Source organism: Pituophis catenifer, unplaced genomic scaffold (genome assembly GCF_029215685.1).
Source record: "Pituophis catenifer annectens isolate HBS135680 unplaced genomic scaffold, rPitCat1.0.hap2 SCAF_5, whole genome shotgun sequence".
Lineage (NCBI taxonomy): Eukaryota > Metazoa > Chordata > Lepidosauria > Squamata > Colubridae > Pituophis > Pituophis catenifer.
In genome coordinates, this window is record NW_027256885.1 from 22,768,610 (window position 1) to 22,793,672 (window position 25,063).

Sequence of the window (25,063 nt, forward strand, 5' to 3'; positions counted from 1 at the left end):
TGGCAGACGGTGTGTCTATCGCTGCCAAGTGGGAGATAAGACCTGGGTGCGTTCCAAAGTGTTTTCTTAACCCTCGACTGGCTGTGTTGGTGTGTGTGTGGGTACGGGGACAGATCATGGTCGCTGCCTTGGTTAGACATTCTTTGCTCAGCCCCCACGGTAGAGTTTTCTCCGGGATGGCTGTTAAAGCAGATCTTGCTTAATGTCATGTGTGCCTCCGTTCAAAACTCAAGAAAAAAAAAAAACCCAACTCCCATATTTGTAGGGAAAGGTACTTTTACTGAGCATGAACTGAATGCAACAAAAGGAAAGCAAAATATGAGGCAATAGGCACGAAAATTACATATTGAAAGTATTTCCAAATCCCTCCCTCCAAGAACCCTGGCTGAATGTCCAATCCCTAGCCCCCCAAGGCATTATGTGAGGTGCATCTTCAGATGGTCCCATCCCTCTGGTATGCCAGAACTGTTGACCTTGATGGACTATCAGCAACTCCATTCAACTGCACCGAAGACGATGAGAAAATTCCCCCCTTTCACAAGACATCTTCACCAGCTCACTTCCCCCTCCCAAATACCTATACATCCCCCCCGTTACTATGGCAGCCGATAGCAAACAAGCAACATAGAGGCTGAAAGTTAGTTAGCACCCAATGTTCAAGTTTTGTGGAGGAGGATTTTTTTTCTTGTCTGCAGGCAGCTTGATTTTGGTGAAAAAAGGAATCTACAATGGAACTCCTCTAGTTGAAATAATAACAATTCAAATATTGGCGCAGGAATAGAAGAAGGATTAAGCACAGGCTCATAAGAAAGAGATTTGATACATTATATCTGGAATAAAAATAAGAGAGAATTAAGATGACTTATGGAGAACAAAATTAAAAATTTGGAAAATGGAAGGAAATATATGTTTGTAGGCGAGGAAATGAAGATGATGTGATCAAAAATAAAACAAAGCAAAGGTGGATTGTAATAATAAAAGGGAGGTTTCTATATGAATGTTAAAAGGAATTAATAAATATATGTAAAGGTATATTTGAAGCAAGAATTATGTTTTAATGTTAAAATGTTAGGAAAAAGAATAAAGATAAATATGATTAAATGAAAATGTTAAAAGGAATTGATAAATACATCTAAAGTTATGTTTTAAGCAAGAACCATGTCTCAATGTTAAAATGTCATGAATGTCATGAAAAAGGACAAAGATAAATATGATTAAGTGAAAATAAGCAATGTATAGATGGATGGAAACAACAAAGAAAGGATTAAGTAGGGATCAAATAGTTAAACCAACTATGAATATGCCGTGTTTAACAGCCAAAAAGTAAAAATAGATATGCTGTGTAACAGTCAGAAAACAAAAATGAATATGCTGTGTTGAACAGCCAAACAAAATGGTTATGTTGTGTAACAGCCAAAACAAAACTGAATATGCCGTGTAACGTCCAAAAAAAATATGCTGTGTTCAACAGCCAAAACAAAACTGAATATGCCATGTAACGTCCAAAAAATAAAAGTGAATATGCTGTGTTTAACAGCCAAACAAAATGAGCATGCTGTGTAACGGCTAAAAAATAAAAATGGGTATGCTGTGTTCAACAGCCAAAAATAAAATGGTTAGGCTGTGGTTAACAGTCAAGAAATAAAAATGATTGGTTTAACAACAAAGATAAAGATAACAATGCTGGGCTTTTTAGCAAAATATAAAATGAGGTGGGATAATTAAAGTGAGGAGGTGTATGCTGAGAGGGATAGTTAAAATAAAATGAATAAGTTAGGTTTAATAATAGTAATAAAGAGTATAAATTTTGAGTTTAATAGTAAAAATAAAATGAGTATGTTGAAATTAAATATTATATAAATGTTTATTATAATTGTATGACTTATATTGTTAAAATAGATCCATCTAAGCAAATGAAAGAGAAAAATGGAATGATAATTGGTTAGGATTTAAGATTTAAGTAACAGGTTTTTGGGGATAATGGCATAGTTAAATAGACAGATCTGAGGGAAATATTTGTGTAAAATATTAAGTTGTGTTAATTGAAAATTAAGATTTGTTAGTGATTGGTATTAATTTGTGACTGGAGCAAAAGCTTCGTTTTGAAAAGATGTGTTTTATGTTTTTGTTTTAAAAATAAAAAAAATTATATATATATAAAAAATAATAGTTTCCCAGAAGAGCACCTGAGTAAACAATCCTATAACCAGTCTTTGATGCTCTTCTAACTATCTTATCTATGAGCAGGCTCAGAGTCCTTGGAATAATGTAACACAGTTGTTACTTTCTTTTCAATAATAAAAAAAATAGATACACTGTTTCAATCCACTAGATGGCAGTGTTTCTTGTTCCTTCCACTTTTCCCTCTATGTCCAATAGACAATAAAACAAAATAAAAAATAAAAATATAGAGAAAGGAAAAAATAACAAGACTTATCCAAAATATTATAAAACTAAAAAGGCACAAGAATTTTAATAATTAAGCAGATAAAAAGGAAATCTCCAATCCAATCCAGTCCAGTCAAATTTAAAAATAAAATCCTCCATAGGCATCCACAAACAAAAATAAATTGCAATGTAGGAAAAACTAACTTAGACTCAGGCTCAATTCTGCCGCTTAACTTCTTCTTTCTTCAATTTTAATTATCTTTTCACCCCAGGGTGTTCTTAATTGATCTATTTTAAAAGTCTCTCACCAAGCCGACACACTTTCACTCATTCTCTTCTGTTCTGGAGCTGTCCCAACTTCAGCAGCTTAATGGCTGCCTCTTCATCGCCGGAAAAAAGGGCTTCTCTTGGATCAACCAGGAACTTTGCGGTGTCCCTGGGATCGGCAGGATGTGCCCTCCTCTATCACTGTCTCTACGGGACAGTGAGGTCCAAATTGGACCGTCCAGCGGCGGAGATATCGACGGCGGTCTCGGAGCACCAAAACCTTCCGTCGTCTCGTCGCGACGTCAGCTCCGCCCCCTCCTGTGTTGGCTTTTTTGGCAGCTGCTGCACACTGCTGGCTCATATCTAAATGGTTGTTCAGTAGCACTCCAAGATCCCTCTCAGAGTTACTACTATTGAGCAAGGAACCACATATACGGTACCTGTGCATTTTGTTTTTCTTCCCTAAATATAGAACCTTGCTTTTTTCACCATTGAATTTCATTTTGTTAGATAGCGCCCAATGTTCAAGTCTGTCAAGATCCTTCTGTATCTTAAGCCTATCTTCTGGAGTGTTGGCTATTCCTGCCAGCTTGGTGTCGCCTGCAAATTTGATGAGTTCCCCATCTATCCCCTTGTCCAAATCATTGATGAAGATGTTGGAAGAGGACTGGGCCTAAAAGAGAGCCTTGGAGTACCCCACTGCATACTTCCCTCCATGTAGTTGCAGTTCCATTGAGGACTACACGTTGAGTGTTGTTGGTCAGCCAGTTACGAATCCATCTGGTGGTGGTGGTGGTGTCTAAGATAGATGTTTCTATCTTATCAAGTAGTAGGTTATGGTCTACTTTATCAAATGCCTTACTGAAATCCAAGCATTCCTCTGGTCCACTAATTTTGTCACTTTGTCAAAGAATGCAATAAGATTAGTCTGGCATGATCTGTTTTTGACAAACCCATGTTGGCTTTTGGTTATTACTTTGTTTGCCTCTAGGTGTTTGCTAATACATTGCTTGTTTATCTTTTCCAGAATCTTCCCAGATATTGAGGTCAGGCTGATAGGTCTGTAGTGTCCTGGATCTATTTTTTTTTTTCCTTTTTTGAAGATGGGAACTACATCAGCTCTTTTCCAATCCTCTGGCAGTTCCCCAGTGCTCCAGGATCTTTGAAAGATACACTTCAGTGGTTCTGAGATCTCGTCGGCCAGTTCCTTCAGAACCTTGGGGTTTAATCCATCTGGTCCTGGTGATTTGAACTTGTCTTGGGTGGACAGGTGCTCACTTACCATTTTCTTCCCTATTTTAACTTGTGTTCCTAATCTGTTTTTTGTGGTGCTGTTTTTGATAGGTTGGAATGTTTTTTCCGTTTGTGTAAAGACAGATGCAAAAAACAAGTTAAGTAGTTCTGCTTTCTCCCTGTTGCTTGTCACCTTCTTGCCACTTTCTCCCACCAATGGACCAATCGTTTCCTTGACTTTTTTCTTGTTTTTAAAATGTTGAAAGAAGCTTTTTTTGTTATTTTTTTACTTTTGTCGCAAGCCTTAGTTCTTTTTGAGCCTTAGCTTTTCTCACTTCATCTTTGCAGGCTTGGGCTATTTGTTGATATTCTGCCCTAGTTATGTGCCCCTCTTTCCACTTTTTATATTTGTCCTTTTTTTCTTTCAATTTATCAGAGAGTTCTTTATGCAGCCATGCAGGTTTCTTTTAAGAGCTGTTGTTTTTCTTCTTCATTGGTATTGTGCTAGACTGGGCTTTTATAAACTCACTTTTCAAAACTTCCTAAGCTTCTTCAGTTGTTTTCTCCTTGAGGATTCTCATCCATAGAATCCTTCCCAAGCTCTAAATTTATTGAAATTAGCTCTCTTAAAGACCAAGACTCTAGTTTGACTTTGCTCTATTGCTTGTGCTTGCATAATGTTGAATTCCAATATTGCATGATCACTCCCCCTCAAGGTTCCTGTAGCTTCAACACCTTCTATCATTTAATCTCTGTTCGTGAGAATTAAGTCCAATATGGCTGATCCCCTAGTTCCCTTCTCTACTTTTTGGGAAACAAAGTTGTCTGCTAGGTTTGTCAGGAACCTGTTTGATCTTCCACTTGGTGCAGAGTTTGTCTCCCAGTTGATGTCAGGGTAGTTAAAGTCCCCCATTACTATTGTGATGTGCTTCCTACATACCTTAGTTAACTGACTAGCAAAAAGTTCATCTATTTCCTCTGTTTGGTTGGGTGGCCTATAGTATACACCAGGGGTGTCAAACTCGATTTCATTGAGGGCTGCATCAGGGTTGTGTTTGACCTCCGGGGGCCAGGGTGGGCATGGTCAGCTTGACATCACTCGTGTCGGGGGCATCTGTGGCGTCCCGAGTGCTCTGCCAGTGAAAACGGGCTGCTGAGCTCCGTTTCCGGCTCTGCCAGCCTCCTGCAATCCTCTGCCAGCGAAAACAGAACTTGGGAGGGCCTTGAGTGCGGCCCTCCCGAGCTCTGTTTTCGCTGGCAGAGGCACCATGGGCCGGTCCTTTGCTGTTTCCAGGGCGGCCCTGCGGGTCAGATCTAAGCACCCTGCAGGCCAGATGTGGCCCACGGGCCTTGAGTTTGACACCCCTGGTATACACCTATGGCAATGTCATTTCCCCCCCTTTTACATTGACCCAAATGCATTCAAGGCAGTTTTCATCATTGTTGTGCTCTATTTCTGTAGAGATGTAGTTATTTCTTACATATAGTGCAACCCCACCTCCTCTTTTATTTGGTCTATTTTTTAAATAATTTAAATCCCTCTAGCTGTATGTTCCATTTGTGGGTTTCATCCCACCAAGTTTCCGTAATGGCAACAATATCATATCTGCCCTCATTTACTTGAATTTCTAATTCACCCTGTTTATTCCTCATACTCTGTGCGTCGGTGTATAGACATTTGAGTCCTTTTTGACATTTCTTGATTACTGTCTTCACTGTGTTCCATGGTATATGAAATGCCTGGAAATTTTTTTGTATCCTTCTCCAGACTGATACCTTCCAACAATGAGATCCCTTTGATGCTTTGTTACTTTGTTAGTTTACTTTATTGATTAGCCCTTGGGCCATATCAAAGTGCAGAGTTCCAGACACAAATTATTACTAAAATCTGATAAAAACAATTTAAAATGAAATTGGAATAAAATATGATTTAAAATGAAATTGGAATAAAATACAGTTTAAAATGATAGCTTTGATTAGCCTATAGGCCATAACAAAGCACAAGGTGCAAACACATATTGCCAATAAAATCTTATACAAACAATTTAAAATAGGAGTAGGATAAAATACAATAGTTATAGGATAAGATACAATATAATTTAATACATAAATATATGAAATAGAATAAAATGACATAAAATTATATTTCAATGTCACCCTTACAATCTACCCCAATCAGTCCTGCGTATGGAGATCTCAACCAAACCATTTTGTTTAAGTACTGTGCTGTGTTAAATGTTATTTTCAGGTTCTGACCACACATAAAGTAAGTTGTTTTGATATGGGGATCCCAATGGGTCATTCGTTTGGTATATGGACCAAGGTACCTGTCTCTCATCCCCTTATGCAAGCAACAGTCAAACAGGATGTGAGCCAGGTCTTCTCCCTCTGCCGCTCCGCAAATGCAGAGGCACTCATTGTAGGGTATAGAATGGAATCTCCCATATCTGACCATTGTGTCAAGCTGCTCGAATCTCGCTCGTGTAAATATCTCCCTAAGATGTTTGGACAGTTGTAACTTCAAATAGCTGTCTACTTGAAAAGTGTGTTTGTATTTGCTCAGCCATTTCAAGTTACCCACCTTACTAATGGTTGCTATATCATTTTGTGCTTCTATATCCTTAATTCTTTGGGCAGCTCTTTTTTTTAAAATTGTTCTCCTGTTACACAAGAGACAGGAAGGCCACAGCTTCTTACAAAATTTGTTAGTTTGGTGATCCAGGAGATTTGTGATTGTAATTTTATTTGCTCTAGTAGACATAACTTGGGGAGTCTATCAGTGAATTCACAGCGGAGCAGCTGGCTCAGGGACAGCATAACAGCTTCTCTATCACTCCAACGCCCTCTATGCACTCTGTTGTCGTAAATTTGCAAGGTAACCTGGTAGTCTGCAGACTGTAGTTATATTGATAATCTCTTAGGCCTTTACCTGATTGAGTGTTTTCTTTATGAGTGTTCACATTTTTGGAAGGAAGACAAGGGCCTTCTCTAGTTTCATTTTCTGAATTAGCCATCCCATATCTATCCGTGGTTATCCTCCCAAGTCCTTCTGCAGTATTTGGGTGGCTCCTAACAAACTTTGCAAAAGATTCTTTCAGGCAGTCAACCTTATTTATGACAGTTGATAAAAGTTCATAGATTGAGTTTACAGTTTGAGCTGTAAGCAAACATTGTCTAGAGAGGAAATCTGTCACATTTTCCCCCTTTAAATTTATTACATCTCTCTCCTGTGCAAGGAAGGCTGCTGCTGAGTTCCAAGGAGGGGAACCATTCTCTGAGAGAGAGGAAGAAAGTTCTACATGCTGTTTGCTTTCAAGTTCGGTTTGTAAGTCCCATTCCAATGAGTCACATAAATTAAATTTATCTGATAAGGCGACTGCAGATGAGTTACTTACTGGAACAGACTGTCTGTTTGCGGTATAATCTTCCATTTTCTGCTGTTTCAATGGCTTGGATGAACTCTGTGTTGCAGAGTGCTGTCTCTTTCTCCTTTTCCCCATTCTTAAAAATCCTGGCTTGTAGTGTTGTTGAAATGTATCTAAAACAAATGGTAGCCACACTATATGTGCTTTTGTAGAAGTCCAGTATAGATTAAAAATAGATTAAAAATGAGTTAAAAATACATATATATGTATGTATGTATGTGTATATATATATATATATATATATATATATATATATATATATATATGTAGGTCTTTGGTTATTCGGGTTTTCTCCCACGTAAAATTGGAAGTGTCTTGGCGATGTTTCGACGAAGTCTCATTCGTCATCTTCAGGCTGGTGTTTTCGGCTTCGTGCTTCTAGGAGCAATGTGAGATCGCAGCTGTTTCTTCCTTTTAACTGCTAGTGGGGGTGTGAACTGATTGGGTGGGAGCTTGGCTGTGTTCTGATTGGATGGGGGATTGGCTGTGCCCTGATTGGATGGGGGTGTGTTCGGTTTAGGTGGGGGCTTGGTTGTGCTCATGTTAGTCTGATTTGCAGGGGGATTTGAGCTGGTGAGCTGCATTGCTGTTGTTTGGCTTCGCATTCTTGGTCGTGCCACATCTTCATGGTGGGTGTCAGTTTGCTTCATGTATGGATTAGAGGGATTTAAAGTGGCTAATGATGCAGCTGTGGTCTGGCTTCTGGTTTGTGGCCGTGCTTCATCGGTGTGGGTTTGCTTTTTGCGTGGATGTGTGGTGGTGACATCCTGTGTGGTTTTCGTGAGTGTGGGTCTGGTGTCATTCTTTGTGTTAGGGACTCGTTTGTCAATGAGAGCGGGTTTCCAAATGGCTGGTAGGCGGGAGGTATCATCTCGTTTATTCATGCTGTGTGGGCGTTTTTCTATCTTGATGGCTTCTCTGATTATTCTGTTGTTAAAGTGTTCAGTTTTGGCGATAGTTCTGGTCTTTTTAAAGTCAATATCATGTCCTGTGGCTTTAAGGTGTTGGACCAGGGAAGAAGTTGCTTCCTCTTTTCTGACTGAGTTCTTGTGTTCTTCAATGTGTGCACTTATTCTTATGTTGGTTTGTCCGATGTATGTGGTGGGGCAGGCGGTGCATGGGATTTCATATACTCCTTGATTTTCTAACTCAATTTTGTCTTTGGGGTTTCTTAGGATGGTGGATATTTTTTGGTTTGTGCAGAATGCTGTCTTGATGTTGTGTTTGTGGAGGATCTTGCTGATTCTGTCTGTGGTAGCTGACAGCTATCCAAAACAAATATAACCCCCCCAAGCACATCCTAGATCTGACCAACCACTGCCTATCCAACACATACTTCATCTATAACGGACAAAAATACAAACAAATAGAAGGAGCACCCATGGGATCACTCCTCTCACCTGTCATTGCAAACCTCTACATGGAACACTTTGAAACCCAAGCTCTAGAAAAATCGGATCACAAACCCAAACTCTGGCTCAGATACGTAGATGACACCTTCATATTCTGCCACCAATAACCTCCCACCGGCCAGTTCGCTCCCACAGAGAGGGCCTCCTCAGGGTGCCGTCGGCTAGACAATGCCGGCTGGCGACCCCCAGGAGGAGAGCCTTCTCTGTGGTGGCACCTACCCTTTGGAACAATCTACCCCCAGAGATACGAGTGATCTCCGACCTCCAGACCTTTCGTCGGGCCCTAAAAACTCATCTCTTTCAGTTAGCCGGTCTCTCTTGATTTTATGATTTTATGGTTGGTTTTAAATTTTGATATGGATTTTAAATTGATAAATTTTAAACTATGGGCCAAATTAAATTATTTTAAATCTATTTTTAATCGTACTTTATGTATAAATGTTTTTATTTTGGCTGTTCACCGCCCTGAGTCCGAAAGGAGAAGGGCGGTATAGAAATTCGAATAATAAATAAATAAATAAATAAATAATCTGGCCACACGGGAAAGAAAAACTGGACAACTTCCTCACGCACCTCAACAGCCTACACCCCAAAATACAGTTCACCATGGAAACAGAAGCTAACAACCAACTTCCCTTCCTGGATGTCTTAGTCTACAAAAAATCCAATGGCTCACTAGGACACACCATTTACCAGAAGAAAACAAACACAAACCGCTATCTGCACGCACTCTCACACCACCACCCAGCACAGATCAACTCCGTAGCCAAGACACTCATCTCCAGAACAAAACGCTTAGCTGACGAACAACACCTAAAAACCAAACTACACACTCTCACTAACGTACTAACACCCAACGGATTCCAAAGAAATAAGATTACCAACCTAATCCAAAAAGAAACCCCCACTAAAACCCAAGACAGAGAACAAGAAAACGGCAAAGCCCTCCTCCCATACATAAAAGGCACCACAAATTTTAAACTTTTAAACGTTCCGGAGATCGTGATGTCTATCGCCTCTTCTATAACTATACCTGGAACTCGCATCTTTAGGACAACATGTGGGAGAGAGCATTCTGCTCTCTTTTGCCTTTCAGCTCCAACCCAGGAGCCCTCAAGCAGTTGCATCCACAACAAACCATTTTTTATACCAAATATATTTTACTGATAAAGAAATAAAGGGAGACTGGTATAGATCTATTTCAAGCTTCTTAGCTCTCATCAGCCAGCCTTACCCTTACTTGGATTCGAACCTGGGCTGCCTGCACCTTCTCCTCCCTTCATCAGCCTGAGCCAGGGGAAAGATTAGGCTCATATTTTAAAAAGAAAAACCTAATTTACTTTTGGAAGAGCTCTTTACAGCCGTTGCTGCCTGTCCTCCATCTTAGCTCCACCCCTCGAAACAGCCTGATGCTTGTAAACTCTTTGCAGACAATGGCTTTTGCTGTAAGAGGCAACTGAGTAAATGTCAGAAAAATCCTACTGGAACAGCTGAACTTTATATGGGCTTGATCAGAGTCACTTTAATTGATGGCAGGTATGCACCAACTAGTAGTTACCATCAGTTTGAATGTGATTGGTTAATTCTGAACACAGCCATGTCCCTACTTATAAGAGGGGTGTGCACACTTACGCAGCCACATTATTGTGAGTTTTTTATTTCCCCCCTGAAAGATTTAAGTTTGTTTTTCAATTGAATTGTACAGCTTATAGGTTATATTAAAGGTGGAAAAATGCTGAAGTGATTTATCTTGATCTGATTTTTTTATTTCAAAAACCTGGCATCTTAACAGGGGTGTGTAGACGTCCTATATCCACTGTATTCTAGGCATAAGTGTTGTAGAGGAGGAAAAAAATGTTATCTGGTGATGACATACAGAGGCTAAGGGGAGGTAAGAAAGGAAGATGCATGGAAGATAGGGTGAAGGAGAAGGTGGGATGGTTGGAAATCATGAGTTTGAAGCCAAGGATTTCAGTGGTGATGGTGGCTATACCAAAGTAATGAAAGAATGGCACTAATTGGTTGGTATTAACAATTTCTAAATTTGTTATTTCAGAATTAACTTCAGGAAAAAGACTAGAGATATATAGTGGTTGGATACAAAGTGGGCAAATGTGCTTCACCATGGGTACACTTACTGCACTTGCTGGCAACTCTGTACATAAGACCAGGAAAATGCATGGCTGTTGAAGGAACCATTCATATGCCAGATACAAAGCACATTTGCCTCCTTCAGATCTGAATACAGCACACCTCTAAGAGAGACCTTGCAAATGTGGTAATTCAAGTCACTAAGTTAACATTATTTACTTGATTTATATGTCACCCTTCTGTTAAAAATCAATACATAAAATAACATTGCTTAATAATATACTCCCCCCCGAAAAAGTACAAATACTAAGAATAATAAAATACAAGTAACCTAAGAGATTGTAGAGCTAGCAAATATGCAAAAAAGTTATCAAAGTAATCAAATGGCTGAAGCAACTCTACTTATAAGATTATAAGCTAACCCTAAGGCATGTCCACCAGGCATGAAAGAAGGTACCTTGATGATAATTGCATTTCCAGCATTTGGGACTTAGGTTCGGGTATATTTTAGCCAGTCTTGCTGGCGCTAGATGCCAACGGTAGAGCATTTTATATTGCTTTTCCTTATAGGCCGCCGATTTTGTTAACGTACATGTCAGGTTTCGACTCATCCACTCATCCAAACTTATATTGTGCCCTATATTTTTGGCCTATGCAATCGTCGGTTCTTTTACCACCTCCTCTGCTCTGTCAAATTCTAGTAAATAGTTATATAATTTAGATATTAGTTTTTTTTTCCGGGCCCGTCAGCAGTTTGTCTAATTGGTTTGGTTCCCTATCAATACCATAATCTTCCATGTCTTTCTTATATCTGGATTGTATTTGTAAATATGGCCACCAATCAATGTGCATTCCCTGTTCTTTTAATACCTGGTTACTTTTAAATCTTCCTTGATTGTCTAGTATTTCTGTATATCTAATCATTTTACTAATGTCTACTGTATTGGGGTGGATCATAGCTTCCATGGTAGATAACCAGCCAGGAATTTTCATATAATGTTTCTTCTTTACATCTTCCCAAGTTTGTATCAATGCATTTCTAATTTTATGTCTAAAAAAATATGAGTATATCCTATTCTTCTTATCCCACAAGAAAGCATGCCACCCCTTTTGTAGGTCGTGTCCTTCCAGGGTTAAAATTCTACTATTCCTTAAATTGACCCAATCTCTTATCCAAACTAACATGGCTGCCTTATGGTATATTTCCCACGCCAGAAGACCGAAACCACCCCTACTTCTACTATCTTGGAGCGATCGTAATTTTATCCTTGTCTTTTTTCCAGACCAGACGAACTTAGTAGTCATTTTGTTGAGTTCTGTGAAAAAATTTTTGTCTAATGGGATGGGTATCGTTTGGAATATGTATAGTAGTTTAGGTAGAATGTTCATCTTAATCGACACTATCCTACCTAAAAGCGATATTTGTAACTTCTCCCACTTTTCCAGATCTCTTTTTATTTGAGGAACCACAGTCACATAATTATCCTCTTTTAGGGATGAGCATTTCCCTGTTAACCATATCCATAGTTATTTGATTTTTTAAACAATTTGCAAGTCCATTTCCTTTTCTAGTTCTTTTTTCTGAATTAATGTTAAGTTTTTAACTAGCATTTTGGTTTTCCCCTTATTGATTTTGAGTCCTGATACTTCCCCATACTTTCCTATTTCTTGTAATAAAACTGGGCCCGATTCCAAAGGTTCCTCAATAATAAAAACCACATCGTCTGCAAAGGCCTGTGCCTTGTATTCTTCCCTTTTAATTTTCAATCCTTTTATCTCTCGATTTATTCTAACTCTGTTTAATAATATTTCTAATGTTAAAATAAATAACAATGGTGACAGTGGGCACCCTTGACGTACCCCTTTATTTATCTGGAACTTATCTGTAGTATCCTCATTCATTATTACTCTTGCACTTTGTGATTTGTATATTGCCTCTATCATATTCTCAAATTTAGTTCCGAATTTCATTTGTTTGATTTGCCTGATCATAAATAACCAATTCAAGTTGTCGAAGGCTTTTTGGGCGTCCAGAAAAACAAGGGCCACTTGTTTCTCTGGATGAGCTTCATAGTATTCCAGGGTATTTACAATTATTCTCATATTGTCTCTTATTCGTCTGTTGGGGAGAAAACCATTTTGATCAGGATGTATAGTATCATTTAATATTTTCTTCAACCTTTCTGCCATTATGTTCATAAATATTTTATAATCTACATTCAACAGGGATATTGGTCTATAATTTCTAATTTGACTCTTAATTGTACCTTCTTTCGAAATTAAGGTGATATATGCCTCCCTCCGCGATTCTGGTATCTTCGCTTCAAATAATGCTTCATTGCACATTATTCAATTGTATAGCCAGGAAGCGATAGTCTTTACGCTGCTCTCGAACTCTTCTGGGAACTTGCTTCAGAGTGATAATTTCTTTTTCCTTATAGATCATAGGTTCCTCTCGAGTTATATTGTATATTATATCCTGAACCCTCTTTCGAACAAATCTGATGCGGACCTCTCTGGGCAATTTATGGCGTCTAGCATAATTCGTTTGGATTCGGTATACCTTGTCTATCTCGTTCATAATTTCCTGTTTATCTCTCTGCAGAGATTCTGCTATAATCTCTGCCATAATCTGTCCAAGATCTTCATCTTTTACCTCGGTCACATTTTGGAATCTCAAATAGAACGATGCCCTATCCATTTCCAACTGAATCACAGAGTCCTCAAGATCTTTATTTAGAGCCATCATCTTCTGATCTACCTGATCCAATTTTTTTTCAGTTTGTTCAGCTTTGGCTTCTACAATTTTTACTTTTTGTTCATTCTTCTGAATTGCTTCCTGGATTGAATTCATTTTACTATCTAATTTTTGGATATCAACTTTCATTTCACCATGGTTGCTAAACATAGTTTCTTGCATCTTAACCATTGTTTCCTGGATCAACGTCAGGGTGGCTTGCATTGTTTGCATATTTGGTGCCGCGGTAGATTTTTCCGCCGTTGAAAGCCCCTCAGCCAAACGTTGGTTTGAAGGGGAAGCCATTGCTATCGTTGGGTTCGATGCTGTTTTTTTCCCTGTCTTTAAAGTTGTTGTTGTGAGGCTAGTCATCTCTTTCAATACTCTACTTTGCTCTCCCAGTATTTTATAAATATTTTTCCACACTGTCATCAACCAATTACTATCTGTTTGTTCAACTATCTCTAATTCTGATTCCAATTTAGTGAGCTGATCGGCGTATAAAGCAACTATCAAGAGAAAAAAAAAGAAAAATCTATATATATCTATATATAAACTATATCACTATCTCTCTATACGTATACAAATATGCAAATGAGATAAATAACAATATCAATGCTCTATATTAATTTATCAGACTATCTTAATCAATAAACAAAACTATATATATATATCAATTTAAAGATCAAACCTTACAAATAAAGTTAAATTAACTATTAAGAATCCAGTAACTATATATCTCAAATTGATCCCAAGATATAAATCTTAATTTAAATCAAGTTAAGCAGATTAATTTCAACTTGTCAATCAATCTATATTATCTATATCTAATATCATTAAGCTGTTTTCACTCTTTATGAAGTATAAATTTTATCAATATTAATACCGTCTAATATTCCTTGCAAATATTTATGATTAATGTAATTAATATAATTATTAATGCCAGATATAAAAATTAATTCACAGTTGTTCACTTAATCACTAAGAAATTGTAAAATACATTAAGTATACATTAAAATTCCGACAACCAATTTTTTGGGGGTATAAATCTTGTGTCTTCTCTGGTGTCTTCTTTCAAATACAGCTCTCAACTCCTCCCAAGTCTCTTATACTCCGGCCGTGTAAATAATATGCAATGTTATGAATTTTATAAAATTCATAAAAAATTGAAGGCTTTATACGATCTATGAAGAAACCAGAAGTTTATATAGTTTTTTCTTCCCCCTTACACTTTACTTTCGCCTCGGTGCTCTTTAAATCCTCTGTTCAAAAGTTCAAGTAAGACCAAAAGAGATTCTTTCCTTTCTTTTTGCAACTCCAGCACTCAGCCAATCCGCTCCTCTTGCTATGCTGAGTCACGGCAATGTCAGTCCTCACTTCTTCATCTTTCAGATCCGTTCCTATCCTTTCCTGTCTCTCTCACTGTCTCTCTAGTGTGCCAGCTCTCCCACCTTCTTTGTAGTTCTCAGTTCTTTCCAGCTGTCTACAGTCGTGCCACCTCTTCGTACTTTTCACACTTTCTCTTCTTTGCTGCCTTGACAGTTAAACGCGTTGTGCTGACTCATTCCTCCTTCCGCCAAATCGCCGCTCGTACTCTCCACCGGAAATCTTGTTAACTCGCAAAGACCGGACTCAATCCTTCAAAGCAATCTTTAATCTTGCGGTATTTGAAGTGATTGCTTAAAATGACATCTTCTCTTCCCTATACTCACTGGCTCATCGCAGCCTCAGGTCTGCCATAGGAAACTGCCAGTCACATTCGCGCTGGATCGACAGGGATGTCCATTCGTGCGATGAGTGATCTCCCTTCACTTCGCCGCACTCTGGACTCCCCCTCTAGTCCGCAATGCCCTCCAGGCTTTTGCGCCCCGAAAGGTCCCCAAAACGCGAAAAGTTTGATGTTGGAGAACAGAGACCGTTCTCCTTCCACCACACCGCTGCGATGCCGCCACCGGAAGTCGGACCCTCCCTCTTTTGTCCCAGCCACATTTCAGTGATGCATGGCAGGTCAGCCTTTTCATCAACAATCAACTCGTGAATAAGAATGGCCTTATTACAAACTGACCTGGCATTCAACAGCAGCAGCCAACAACCAAGGGCCTTGAATGTCTGCCATCCAGGTCCCAGGAATGAGTTTGGGGTCTGGAATGTGGCATAGGAACAAAATACCTGGTGGCCTGTTTCCCATGAACGTCTTGCTCAGCATGTTCCATTATATCTCTCCCTATCTGTTATTACTGGAATGTTACAACCTGTCCTCACCCTTTCAGAGCCCTCCCACTTCCCCTGTACATAGAGATCCATGCCCAGGCCCACACACCCCACCTCTCACACACAACTTCAATCTTCTAATAAAGGCTCCCTAATACCAAAGGTGCTTCTGTAGCATACAGCACTCAGCACCTCCAGTTAATTAGGCATCACATCACCCATCTACCAACTATACAATGCAATCAGTCCCCTCTCACCAGACTGCTGTAGCCCCAATTACACAACCTGATGTCTCAAACAAGAAAGCCCTCCCCAGCTCTCACCCACGAAAAAGGTGAGTCACAACCACCACCAAAACCTTCTAACGTGACAACTATTCCCGTTCCAATTTAAATCCATCCACTCAAAGTCCTCCTGGGTCATAATAGCAATAGCACTTAAGACTTATATACAGCTTCACAGTGCTTTACAGCCCTCGCTAAGCGGTTTACAGAGTCAGCATATTGCCCCCAATAATCTGGGTCATTTTACCGACCTTGGGAGGACGGAAGACTGAGTCAACCTTGAGCTGGTCAGGATTGAAGGAATCGAATTCCTGGAAGTGTGAGCAGAGTTAGCCTGCAATACTGCATTCTAACCACAGAGCCGCCATGGCTCTTGCAATGATGACTGCTGATTAAACAGTTCACACAGATGGCTGTTCCCAATGCCTTCCAGATCTCACCCAGGGGAAAGACAAAATGGCTATCCATCTGTGTGGGAGGAGCTACAGCCACAGGGCCTTGGCAGCCACAGCCAGCCTGCCTCCACCACAGCAAAATCCCTCACCTCCACACAACCAGGCAGCCCTCATCTGCACTCCAGCAACATCGTCCTCCTTGACCTGCAGCATACTCCTGTCCGCAAGCCTACAGGGGCTTTCCCCAGCACTGGCCTCCTTCCCATTGTTGTGCCACTGATCGTTGAAAAATGCACCAAGCACTTCCAGTGTCCAACAGTTGATCCATGCAGCCTCTAGCCCCACGATCCAACTGCCACCAGTCCCAGTAGTGCCTGCAGACCTTGGCAGAGCCCTACTGACAAGGCCCCAGGAACAGCTGAATGTCTGGTCCTGGGAACAGCTGAGTGGCAGCACTGATCAGTTGAGCAGGACCAACTTGAGTGGTGGAACAGGGAGCAGCTGGGAAGAGTAGCTGGCCCAAAGAACAGCTAAGTGGCTAGCCTGAGAAGCAGGTGGTCAGATGAGCAGCTGAGTGGATGACCTGACAAAAAGCTGAGTGGTTGGCCTCAGGAGCTCCTGAACAGCAGCAATGGCCAACTGGAGGAGCAGCTGAGCAGCAAGCACCTGGAAGTACAGCTGGGTGGCGGACTTCTGAGTGGTGGTCAAGCAGTGGGGCGGTCAGCTGGTGGAGCCAGTGGAGTGGTCCTATGGTGGTGAACCAGGAGCACTTGGAGCCAGAAGCCAGCTGACGAGTTCACAACCACCAGGTTAATTGTGAGGGACTGGGTTTGTGTGTTTGGATGGAAGGATCCCCAGGCAGGGATACCAGGAGGCCAGGATTAGGGGATAATTCAGTGTCTGGGGAGCTTGAGGTGGGTTGTAACATTCAAGTGGTAACAGGCAGGGGACATTTTGACAGGAGTCAGAGGGTAAGCCACTTTCATGGAAGATGCCTCAGTGCTTAATATTGTTGGCGTGATCTGGATCTCTGTACTCAAGCCCAGGACCTGCTGCTTAATGTGACGTCGGTAAATAATAAGGCTCCTCCTACTGGAGATCTTATTACTGAGGAACAGGCTGACCTGGCATGCATCACCGAAACCTGGCTGGGCCCAGAAAGGCGTGGGGATTGCCCTTTCTGCCCAGTAAGGTTTAGGATTTGGCACTAGCCGACACCCCAGGGCAGGGCAGGAGGGGTAGCAGTTGTCATCTACAAATCTCTGGTAGCCATCAGGGGCACTGCTTTACAAGTTGCCAGTTGTGAGACCCTGCACACAGGAGCAGTTGGGATTGTTGTTATTGTACCAGCTTCCCTGCTGCATAGCAACCTACCTGCCTGAGCTGTTGGAAGCCATCTCAGGATTGGCTGTGGAGTTCCCCAGACTGATGGTCCTGGGGGACTTCAACCTGCCACCCATTCTGGCAAGCCTCCAAAGCAGCTTGGGAGTTTATGGCCTCCATGACAACCATGGGTCTCTCCCAGTGGTGAAATTCAATTTTTTTTTACTACCGGTTCTGTGGGCATGGCTTGGTGGGCATGGTGTGTCTTGGTGGGCATGGCAGGGGAAGGATATTGCAAAATCTGCATTTCCACCCCACTCCAGGGGAAGAATACTGCAAAATCCCCATTCCCTCCCCACTCCTGGGAGAAGGATGTTGCAAAATCTCCATTCCCACCCCACTCTGGGGCCAGCCAGAGGTTGTATTTGCCGGTTCTCCGAACTACTCAAAATTTCCGCTACCGGTTCTCCAGAACCTGTCAGAACCTGCTGGATTTCACCCCTGGTCTCTCTCATGGCCCAACTTGGGACAATGGCCATACACCAGACATGGTTTTCTTGTTGGAGCAGTGACAATGTGGTCTGAGAGAAGAGCTTCTATTGACCCCTCTGTCATGGTCAGAACACACCCTGGTGACTTTGAGTTTCTCTTACACTATATCCTCCACAGGGAGGCTGGAAACCATTCAAACGGGTCCAGTTCTGAAAGGTGTGAAAACATGGCTCTGCAATCTTGCTTGAGGAGTGCAGAGGAGCACGCAAACATGGGGCTGTTTAGTGCTATGAAAGTCCTCCTTTCACCTTTTAATTAATATTTAACATTCTTTTTAATTAACTTTGCCTCTTTTTCAGTTTTAACTTTTATATACTGTTTCTATGTTTTAATATTTTATTATACATCGCCCACAGTCTGATAGATAGATAGATAGATAGATAGATAGATAGATAGATAGATAGATAGAGTTACAAGACACAGCAACCAGGCAGGAAATCTACTTTGTTGCCCCCTTCTATGAGGGTTGAATTAAAAGTTATGCCTCCAATGTTATGTCACTAATGGATGAGGTGCTAGAAGCTCTGATATGTTCTTCCACTTGAGTTGCTGTGAGAGAAGGTTATGTTGCTATTGTTCATGAAAACCTACAATAAGTAAGGAACATAGAAACATTGAAAACTGACAGCAGAAAAAGACCTAGTGGTCCATCAAGTCTGCCCTTTGAGTTTGTTTTTTGTTTTCTTTTTAATTTATCATTATTATTATTATTATTATTATTATTATTATTATTACGACAGTATACACAGCAAATGAGATGACCATGCTGGATGATGATGATGATGATGATGATGATGATGATGATGATGATGATGATGATTGGTGAGATTCACAGCCTTTGAGGTGGTTAATAGCTCAGCAGCTTGAGTCCTAACCAAGGACCTAGGAACTGTTAAGGTATCGTCGGAGGATGTAAGCTGTTCTGAGTAAAGTGGTTTTTTGTAGAGTCAAAATGTTCAAGTCCGGTAAATTTAGAATTTCTAAATAGCGAGGTAGCCCTTTGGGTATTGTTCCAAGGGCTCCAGTTACAATTGGGACATCTTATCTTCAATCCGTGCATCACCAGGTATTGCAATGTCAATGAACCATACTTTTTTCTTTTCAACTATTGTTATGTCAGGTGTGTTGTGGACCAAGTGCCTGTCAGTCTGAATCCTGATTATTATTATTATTATTATTATTATTATTATTATTATTATTATTATTATTATTTTAATTAGTTTTTATTTTATTTTTTATTTTTGTTGGACGATGGAAATGTATTTATCCCAAGCATGTTTAAACTCAGTTACTGATGTCTGACCCACTACCTCTGCTGGAAGTTGGTTCCAAGTTTTCACTAGTCTTTCTGTGAGGTAATACTTTCTAACATTACTTTTGAATTTCCCTCCTGTCGGTTAGATGTTATGCCCCCGTGTTCTTGATGCACTATTGGCTCAATAGTCAGGACTTTAATAGCTTCCCAAAGGTCATCAGTGTAGAAGCCATCTGGATCTTTGGAGATAGAAGGGATACCCCCATCATTCCAGAAGGCAGGCACTGCAAGAGAGAAGGCATGTCTCCTGGGTTCCAGTAGATGACACAGCTTGATTAATGGGACCTGAAGTGCACCCAGTGGATGGGCAGAAACAATCAGAGACAGGTTGGGTTATAGAGTCCCCCAGAGTTCCATTTTATCGACTATAATTTTTAATATCTACAAGAAATTGCTAGCTGAGGTCATTCAGAAGTATGTGCTGAGATGCCAACAATATGATCCTCAGTTCTACTTTGCCTTTTCATTTTAAGCAGGTGAGGTGGTTGATGTTCTAAACCAGTGCTGGCCAGGGTAACAGACTGGAATTGATGGAATTCCTTCCCCAAAGCTCTACTGGTGCCCACATTAGCATCATTCTGGCATTTTTCTATTTTCCCAAGCCTTTTAATTGGCTTTTAACTGTATTTTAATTCTTAGTTTTTGAATCAGCAGTATGATGCTGATTCGAAGTTATGATGGCCACCCCCACCCCCACCCCCCACCTGTCATTTAATCACATTTTGGGCACTTGGCAACTGGCCTGCATTTATAGCTGATTGTGGACAATGGATTTGCTTAGCAACCACCACAAAAAAGGTAGTAAAAGCAGGCACAGTCACATGGTGACCTGCTAAATGATCAGCACAACTTACGACCATATTTCTGGGTTCAATTACACTCGTAAGTTGAGGACTACCTGTGTATGATATTTTTATTTTGTATCTGGTTTGGTTTTATCATATGTTTTTGCTTAGATTGTACTTTTTAGTCTGTTTTATAGTAAAACTTTATAGTTTTGGCTACTGGATAGCTTTAAAAAATTAATTAAACAAACAAATAAAATGAAAGTACTTCTCTTTCAGTCTAACATACAAAAGAACATAGCAGAAGCTATACTTTTTATCTGCAAACCTGTACAGTCTTTTTAATTCTATGTGAAGGTCCTGGGAATTCTGGAGAATACAGGTCTGTCAGGAATAATGAGTTGATTAGTGTTGATTTTCCCAATCCAGATTCACCTACCAAAAGCAAAAAGAAACATTAATACAATTAGACTGGATATGTTTTCTAGATCAATATATTTTAAAATATAAAAATGTTATTTTGTATTGTTCATAACTATTCTTTACTTTACAGGTTTAAAATCAAAGACACTATACATATAACTCAATATGATTTTCTTGAGGGGGACTCAAGTTTTGTTCAAATATTTAAACTTTTAACATCTAAAAATAGAGTTTGTGACTGATTTTTACATTAAAAAAAGATTAAGGAATGGTTCATTCTCAGAGACAAATGCTCTGGATATTCTGGAGATGACAGTTGTCTGTCCTATCTGTATAAAGAGACATGGATTACAAGTCTTTAAATATATCAAGAGTGTTTCTCAACCTTGGCAACTTTAAGCTCTGTGAACTTCAACTATCATCCTGTCTCCAACCTTCGCTTTGTGGCGAAGGTTGTCGAGAGTGTGGTCGCACGACAGTTTCCGCAGTACCTGGAGGAAACGTCTTATCTAGATCCATTCCAGTCGGGTTTCAGGCCCGGGCACAGCACGGAAATGGCATTGGTCGCGTTGGTAGATGATCTCTGGAGGGCTCGGGACAGGGGTTGCTCCTCTGTTCTGGCCCTGTTAGACCTCTCAGCGGCTTTTGATACCATCGACCATGGTATCATGTTGCACCGGTTGGAAGAGTTGGGGATGGGGGGGCACCGTGTTACGGTGGTTCTCCTCCTTTCTCTCAGACTGGTCGCAGTTCGTGTTGGCAGGGGGGCAGAGGTTGACTTCGAGGCCTCTTATATGTGGAGTGCCTCAGGGGTCGGTCCTCTCGCCCCTTCTGTTCAACATTTATGTGAAGCCGCTGGGCAAGATCATCCGTGGCTTTGGCTGATGACACCCAGCTGTACATCTCCACTCCAGACCACCCCAACAATGCCCTTGAAGTGATGTCCCAGTGCCTGGAGGCTGTGCGGATCTGGATGGGGAGGAACAGGCTCAAGCTCAACCCTTCCAAGACTGAGTGGCTGTGGCTCCCGGCATCCCGATACAGTCAGTTGACTCCATCACTGACTATCGGGGGCGAGTCTTTGGCCCCCGCGGAGAGGGCGCGTAATCTGGGAGTCCTCCTGGATACGCAGCTGTCCTTGGAGGAACATCTGATGGCTGTAGCCAGGGGGACCTTCTGTCAGGTCCGCCTGATTCGCCAGTTGCGGCCCTTTCTTGATCGGGATTCCCTGTGCACAGTCACTCATCACTCAGCCCTCGTCACCTCTCGCCTGGACTACTGCAACGCTCTCTACATGGGGCTCCCCTTGAAGAGCACCCGGAGGCTCCAACTGGTCCAGAATGCGGCCACACGGGTAGTCACGGGAGCCGCATGGTGCTCCTATACAACACCTCTCCTGCGTGAGCTGCACTGGCTCCCAGTGGTCTTCTGGGTGCGCTTCAAGGTGTTGGTTATCACCTTTAAAGCGCTACATGGCATAGGACCTAGTTATCTTCGAGACCGCCTGCTGCTACCGACGGCCTCCCATCGACCTGTGCGCCCCCACAGAGAGGGCCTCCTCGGGGTGCCATCAGCCAAACAATGTAGGCTGGTGACCCCCAGGGGGAGGGCCTACTCTGTGGGGGCACCTACCATCTGGAATCAGCTGCCCCCAGAGATAAGGAGAATCCAAGACCTCGGTGCCTTCCGCCGTGCCCTTAAAACCTTCTTTTTCCAGCAAGCCGGGCTGGCCTAACACTTTTTAAAATGTTTTTAATTGTTTGTTATTGTTTTTAATCATGGGGCCAAATTTATATATATCTTTTTAATTGTATTTTAATGTTTGTAGTTTATGCTTTTACTTGGCTGTTCACTGCCCTGAGTCCTCAGGGAGAAGGGCGGTATACAAATTTAAAAAATAAATAAATAAATAAATAAACTCTCAGAATTCCCTGGGTTCTCTGTTACAAGGGCTATGTCTGCAGTCTTGGCAGGATTGGGTTGAGATGTATTCCCTGACTCTCGAGGAGCTGCCTTCAGCTGCGTCTGTGAGGTATTTCCGGTTCCTGTCATATGTAGATATATACCTGTAATGATGGCTTGTTGGGGGTTCTTCTTCTACTTATGATTAAACCTACTTGAAACATGGTGTCAGAAGTCTGAATCCATGTCTTCCGGATATATTTGAAGCATACTCCCGAAAGCTAAGCAGTGGAAGTATGGCAGCTGCTAACAGTATACCTCTGCCTGAGCTATGAGGGTGAGTGGAGATTGCGGCAGCAATTGGAATAAATTCAGGGCAGAATTCGAAGATTATGCCTTAGCTACAGGCTTGGAAGAGAAGTCGGCAGCAGTTCAAGCTGCCACATTAAGGAGATTGATGGGCAGTGAATGCCTCCATATCTACAGACACAACTTAACCCTTTCTGTGGACCAAGAAAGAGATACCAAAGTTATTCTAGACGCTTTAGAGACTTATTTCAGACCTCTCAAAAATGTAATTTTTGAAAGATACATATTTGGCAGCTGCAAGCAAGAAGGTGAAACGATAGATAATTTTGTCACACGCTTAAAGGAAAAAGCAGCCAGTTGTCACTATGGCCCCTTAAGGGATGAGCTCATTCGGGACAAAATAGTTTTGGGCGTTACTAGTGAAAGCACACACCGCCGTCTCTTGAGGGAGCATAATTTAAGCCTACAAGCAGCAATTGAGATGTGTCGGACTATAGAACTTACTGACAAACGACTGAGAGTCATAGAGCAGGGTAAGGATTGTATTAATACAGTCTCTAAACAACAGCCATGTATGATGAATTATCAATACAAATATTAGAATAAAAAGCAGTTTTATAATTCATCTGTAAACAATCAAGTAGCATGCAAATATTAAGTAAGAGCTCTGGTAGCGCAGCAGACTAAAGCACTGTTATTAACATCAGCTGCCTGCAATTACTGCAAGTTCAAATCTCACCAGGCTCAAGGTTGACTCAGCCTTCCATCCTTTCTAAGGAAGGTAAAATGAGGACCCAGATTGTGGGGGCAATAAGCTGACTTTGTATAAAATATACAAAAGTATGAAGGCTATTGCTTAACGCATTGTAAGCCACCCTGAGTCTTCGGAGAAGGGCGGCATATAAATCAAATTAAAAAAAAAAAATATTGCGGCAGTATGGACATACAAGAGAGAGAGCAGTACCCAGCATATGGGAAAATCTGCAGAGCGTGTGGGAGGCTAAATCACTTTTCAGGAGTGTGTCAGGCACAGAAAAGGGAAGTGAGGAAGCTGCATACAATTGAGCAAATGTTAGACACGGAGAATGCATCTCAGGAAGATGCATCCTTGTTTATCACTGATGCGGTTTATAGGAAAGAATGTATCAGCGCAATAAACTCCAAGGGCAAAAAATGGTTTGTGAATCTCAGGTTTAACAACATAATTCAACCCTGCCAGCTGGACTCGGGTGCAACCTGTGATGTTATGAGTTTAAAGGACAAAATGAAACTGGCACCCGAGATACTTCTTCAGCCTAGCAGTACTAAATTGAAGTTATATTCAGGAGAATTAATGAACTCACTGGGCCTATTTCAAACAGAATGAAGCATACATGGGGATATTTATAAACTTGAATTTCAGATTGTGGAAGCTGATCAGAAACCATTATTGTCAGGATCAACATGTGAGCGTTTGGGGTTGATGCAGTTTACCATTCCGGCCGAGTTACACAATGTTGTGAGTTACCCCCCTAAATCTCTGGTGGGACCATTGACAAGATGATCTGTCCCCGTACCCACACACACACCAACACAGCCAGTCGAGGGTTAAGGAAACACTTTGGAACGCACCCAGGTCTTATCTCCCACTTGGCAGCGATAGACACACCGTCTGCCAAGTGACTTTATTTTCAAAGTAAAACAGAAAGATAAATACTCAAGAGTCCAAATGTCCGACACTTTAAATCTTTCTCTCAGCAGTTCCGGACGAGGCTTTAGTGACTATCCAAGGTTTGCTTTGTTCATCACAAGGATCCTTGACCACTACCCTCTATTATATAGTCTCTGGGGTGTGGTCCAGTGACTCAGTTCTAATCCCTAGCATGCCTCCTAAGCTGCTGCAAACGTTTATCACGCCTTCGGAGGCGTGCGTCCAGGAATGATGTTTCTTCATCACTCTGATTCGAATCAGCTGTCTCCTCTCCCTCGGCCGGCACTTGAGACAATGCCAGAGGGGAGGGGCCTGGAGAGG

The 25,063-nt window shown here is 41.2% G+C and overlaps 1 protein-coding gene across 1 annotated transcript in view; it reads right to left on the reverse strand.

Moving 5' to 3' along the window:
- SEPTIN7 (septin 7) overlaps nt 1-25,063 on the reverse strand; it is a 469,639-nt gene that overhangs the window by 218,593 nt on the left and 225,983 nt on the right. Inside the window, exon 3 of the mRNA XM_070944651.1 lies at nt 20,747-20,853. Within this exon, the coding sequence (XP_070800752.1) occupies nt 20,747-20,853 (107 nt within the window). The remainder of the gene's footprint in view (nt 1-20,746; nt 20,854-25,063) is intronic.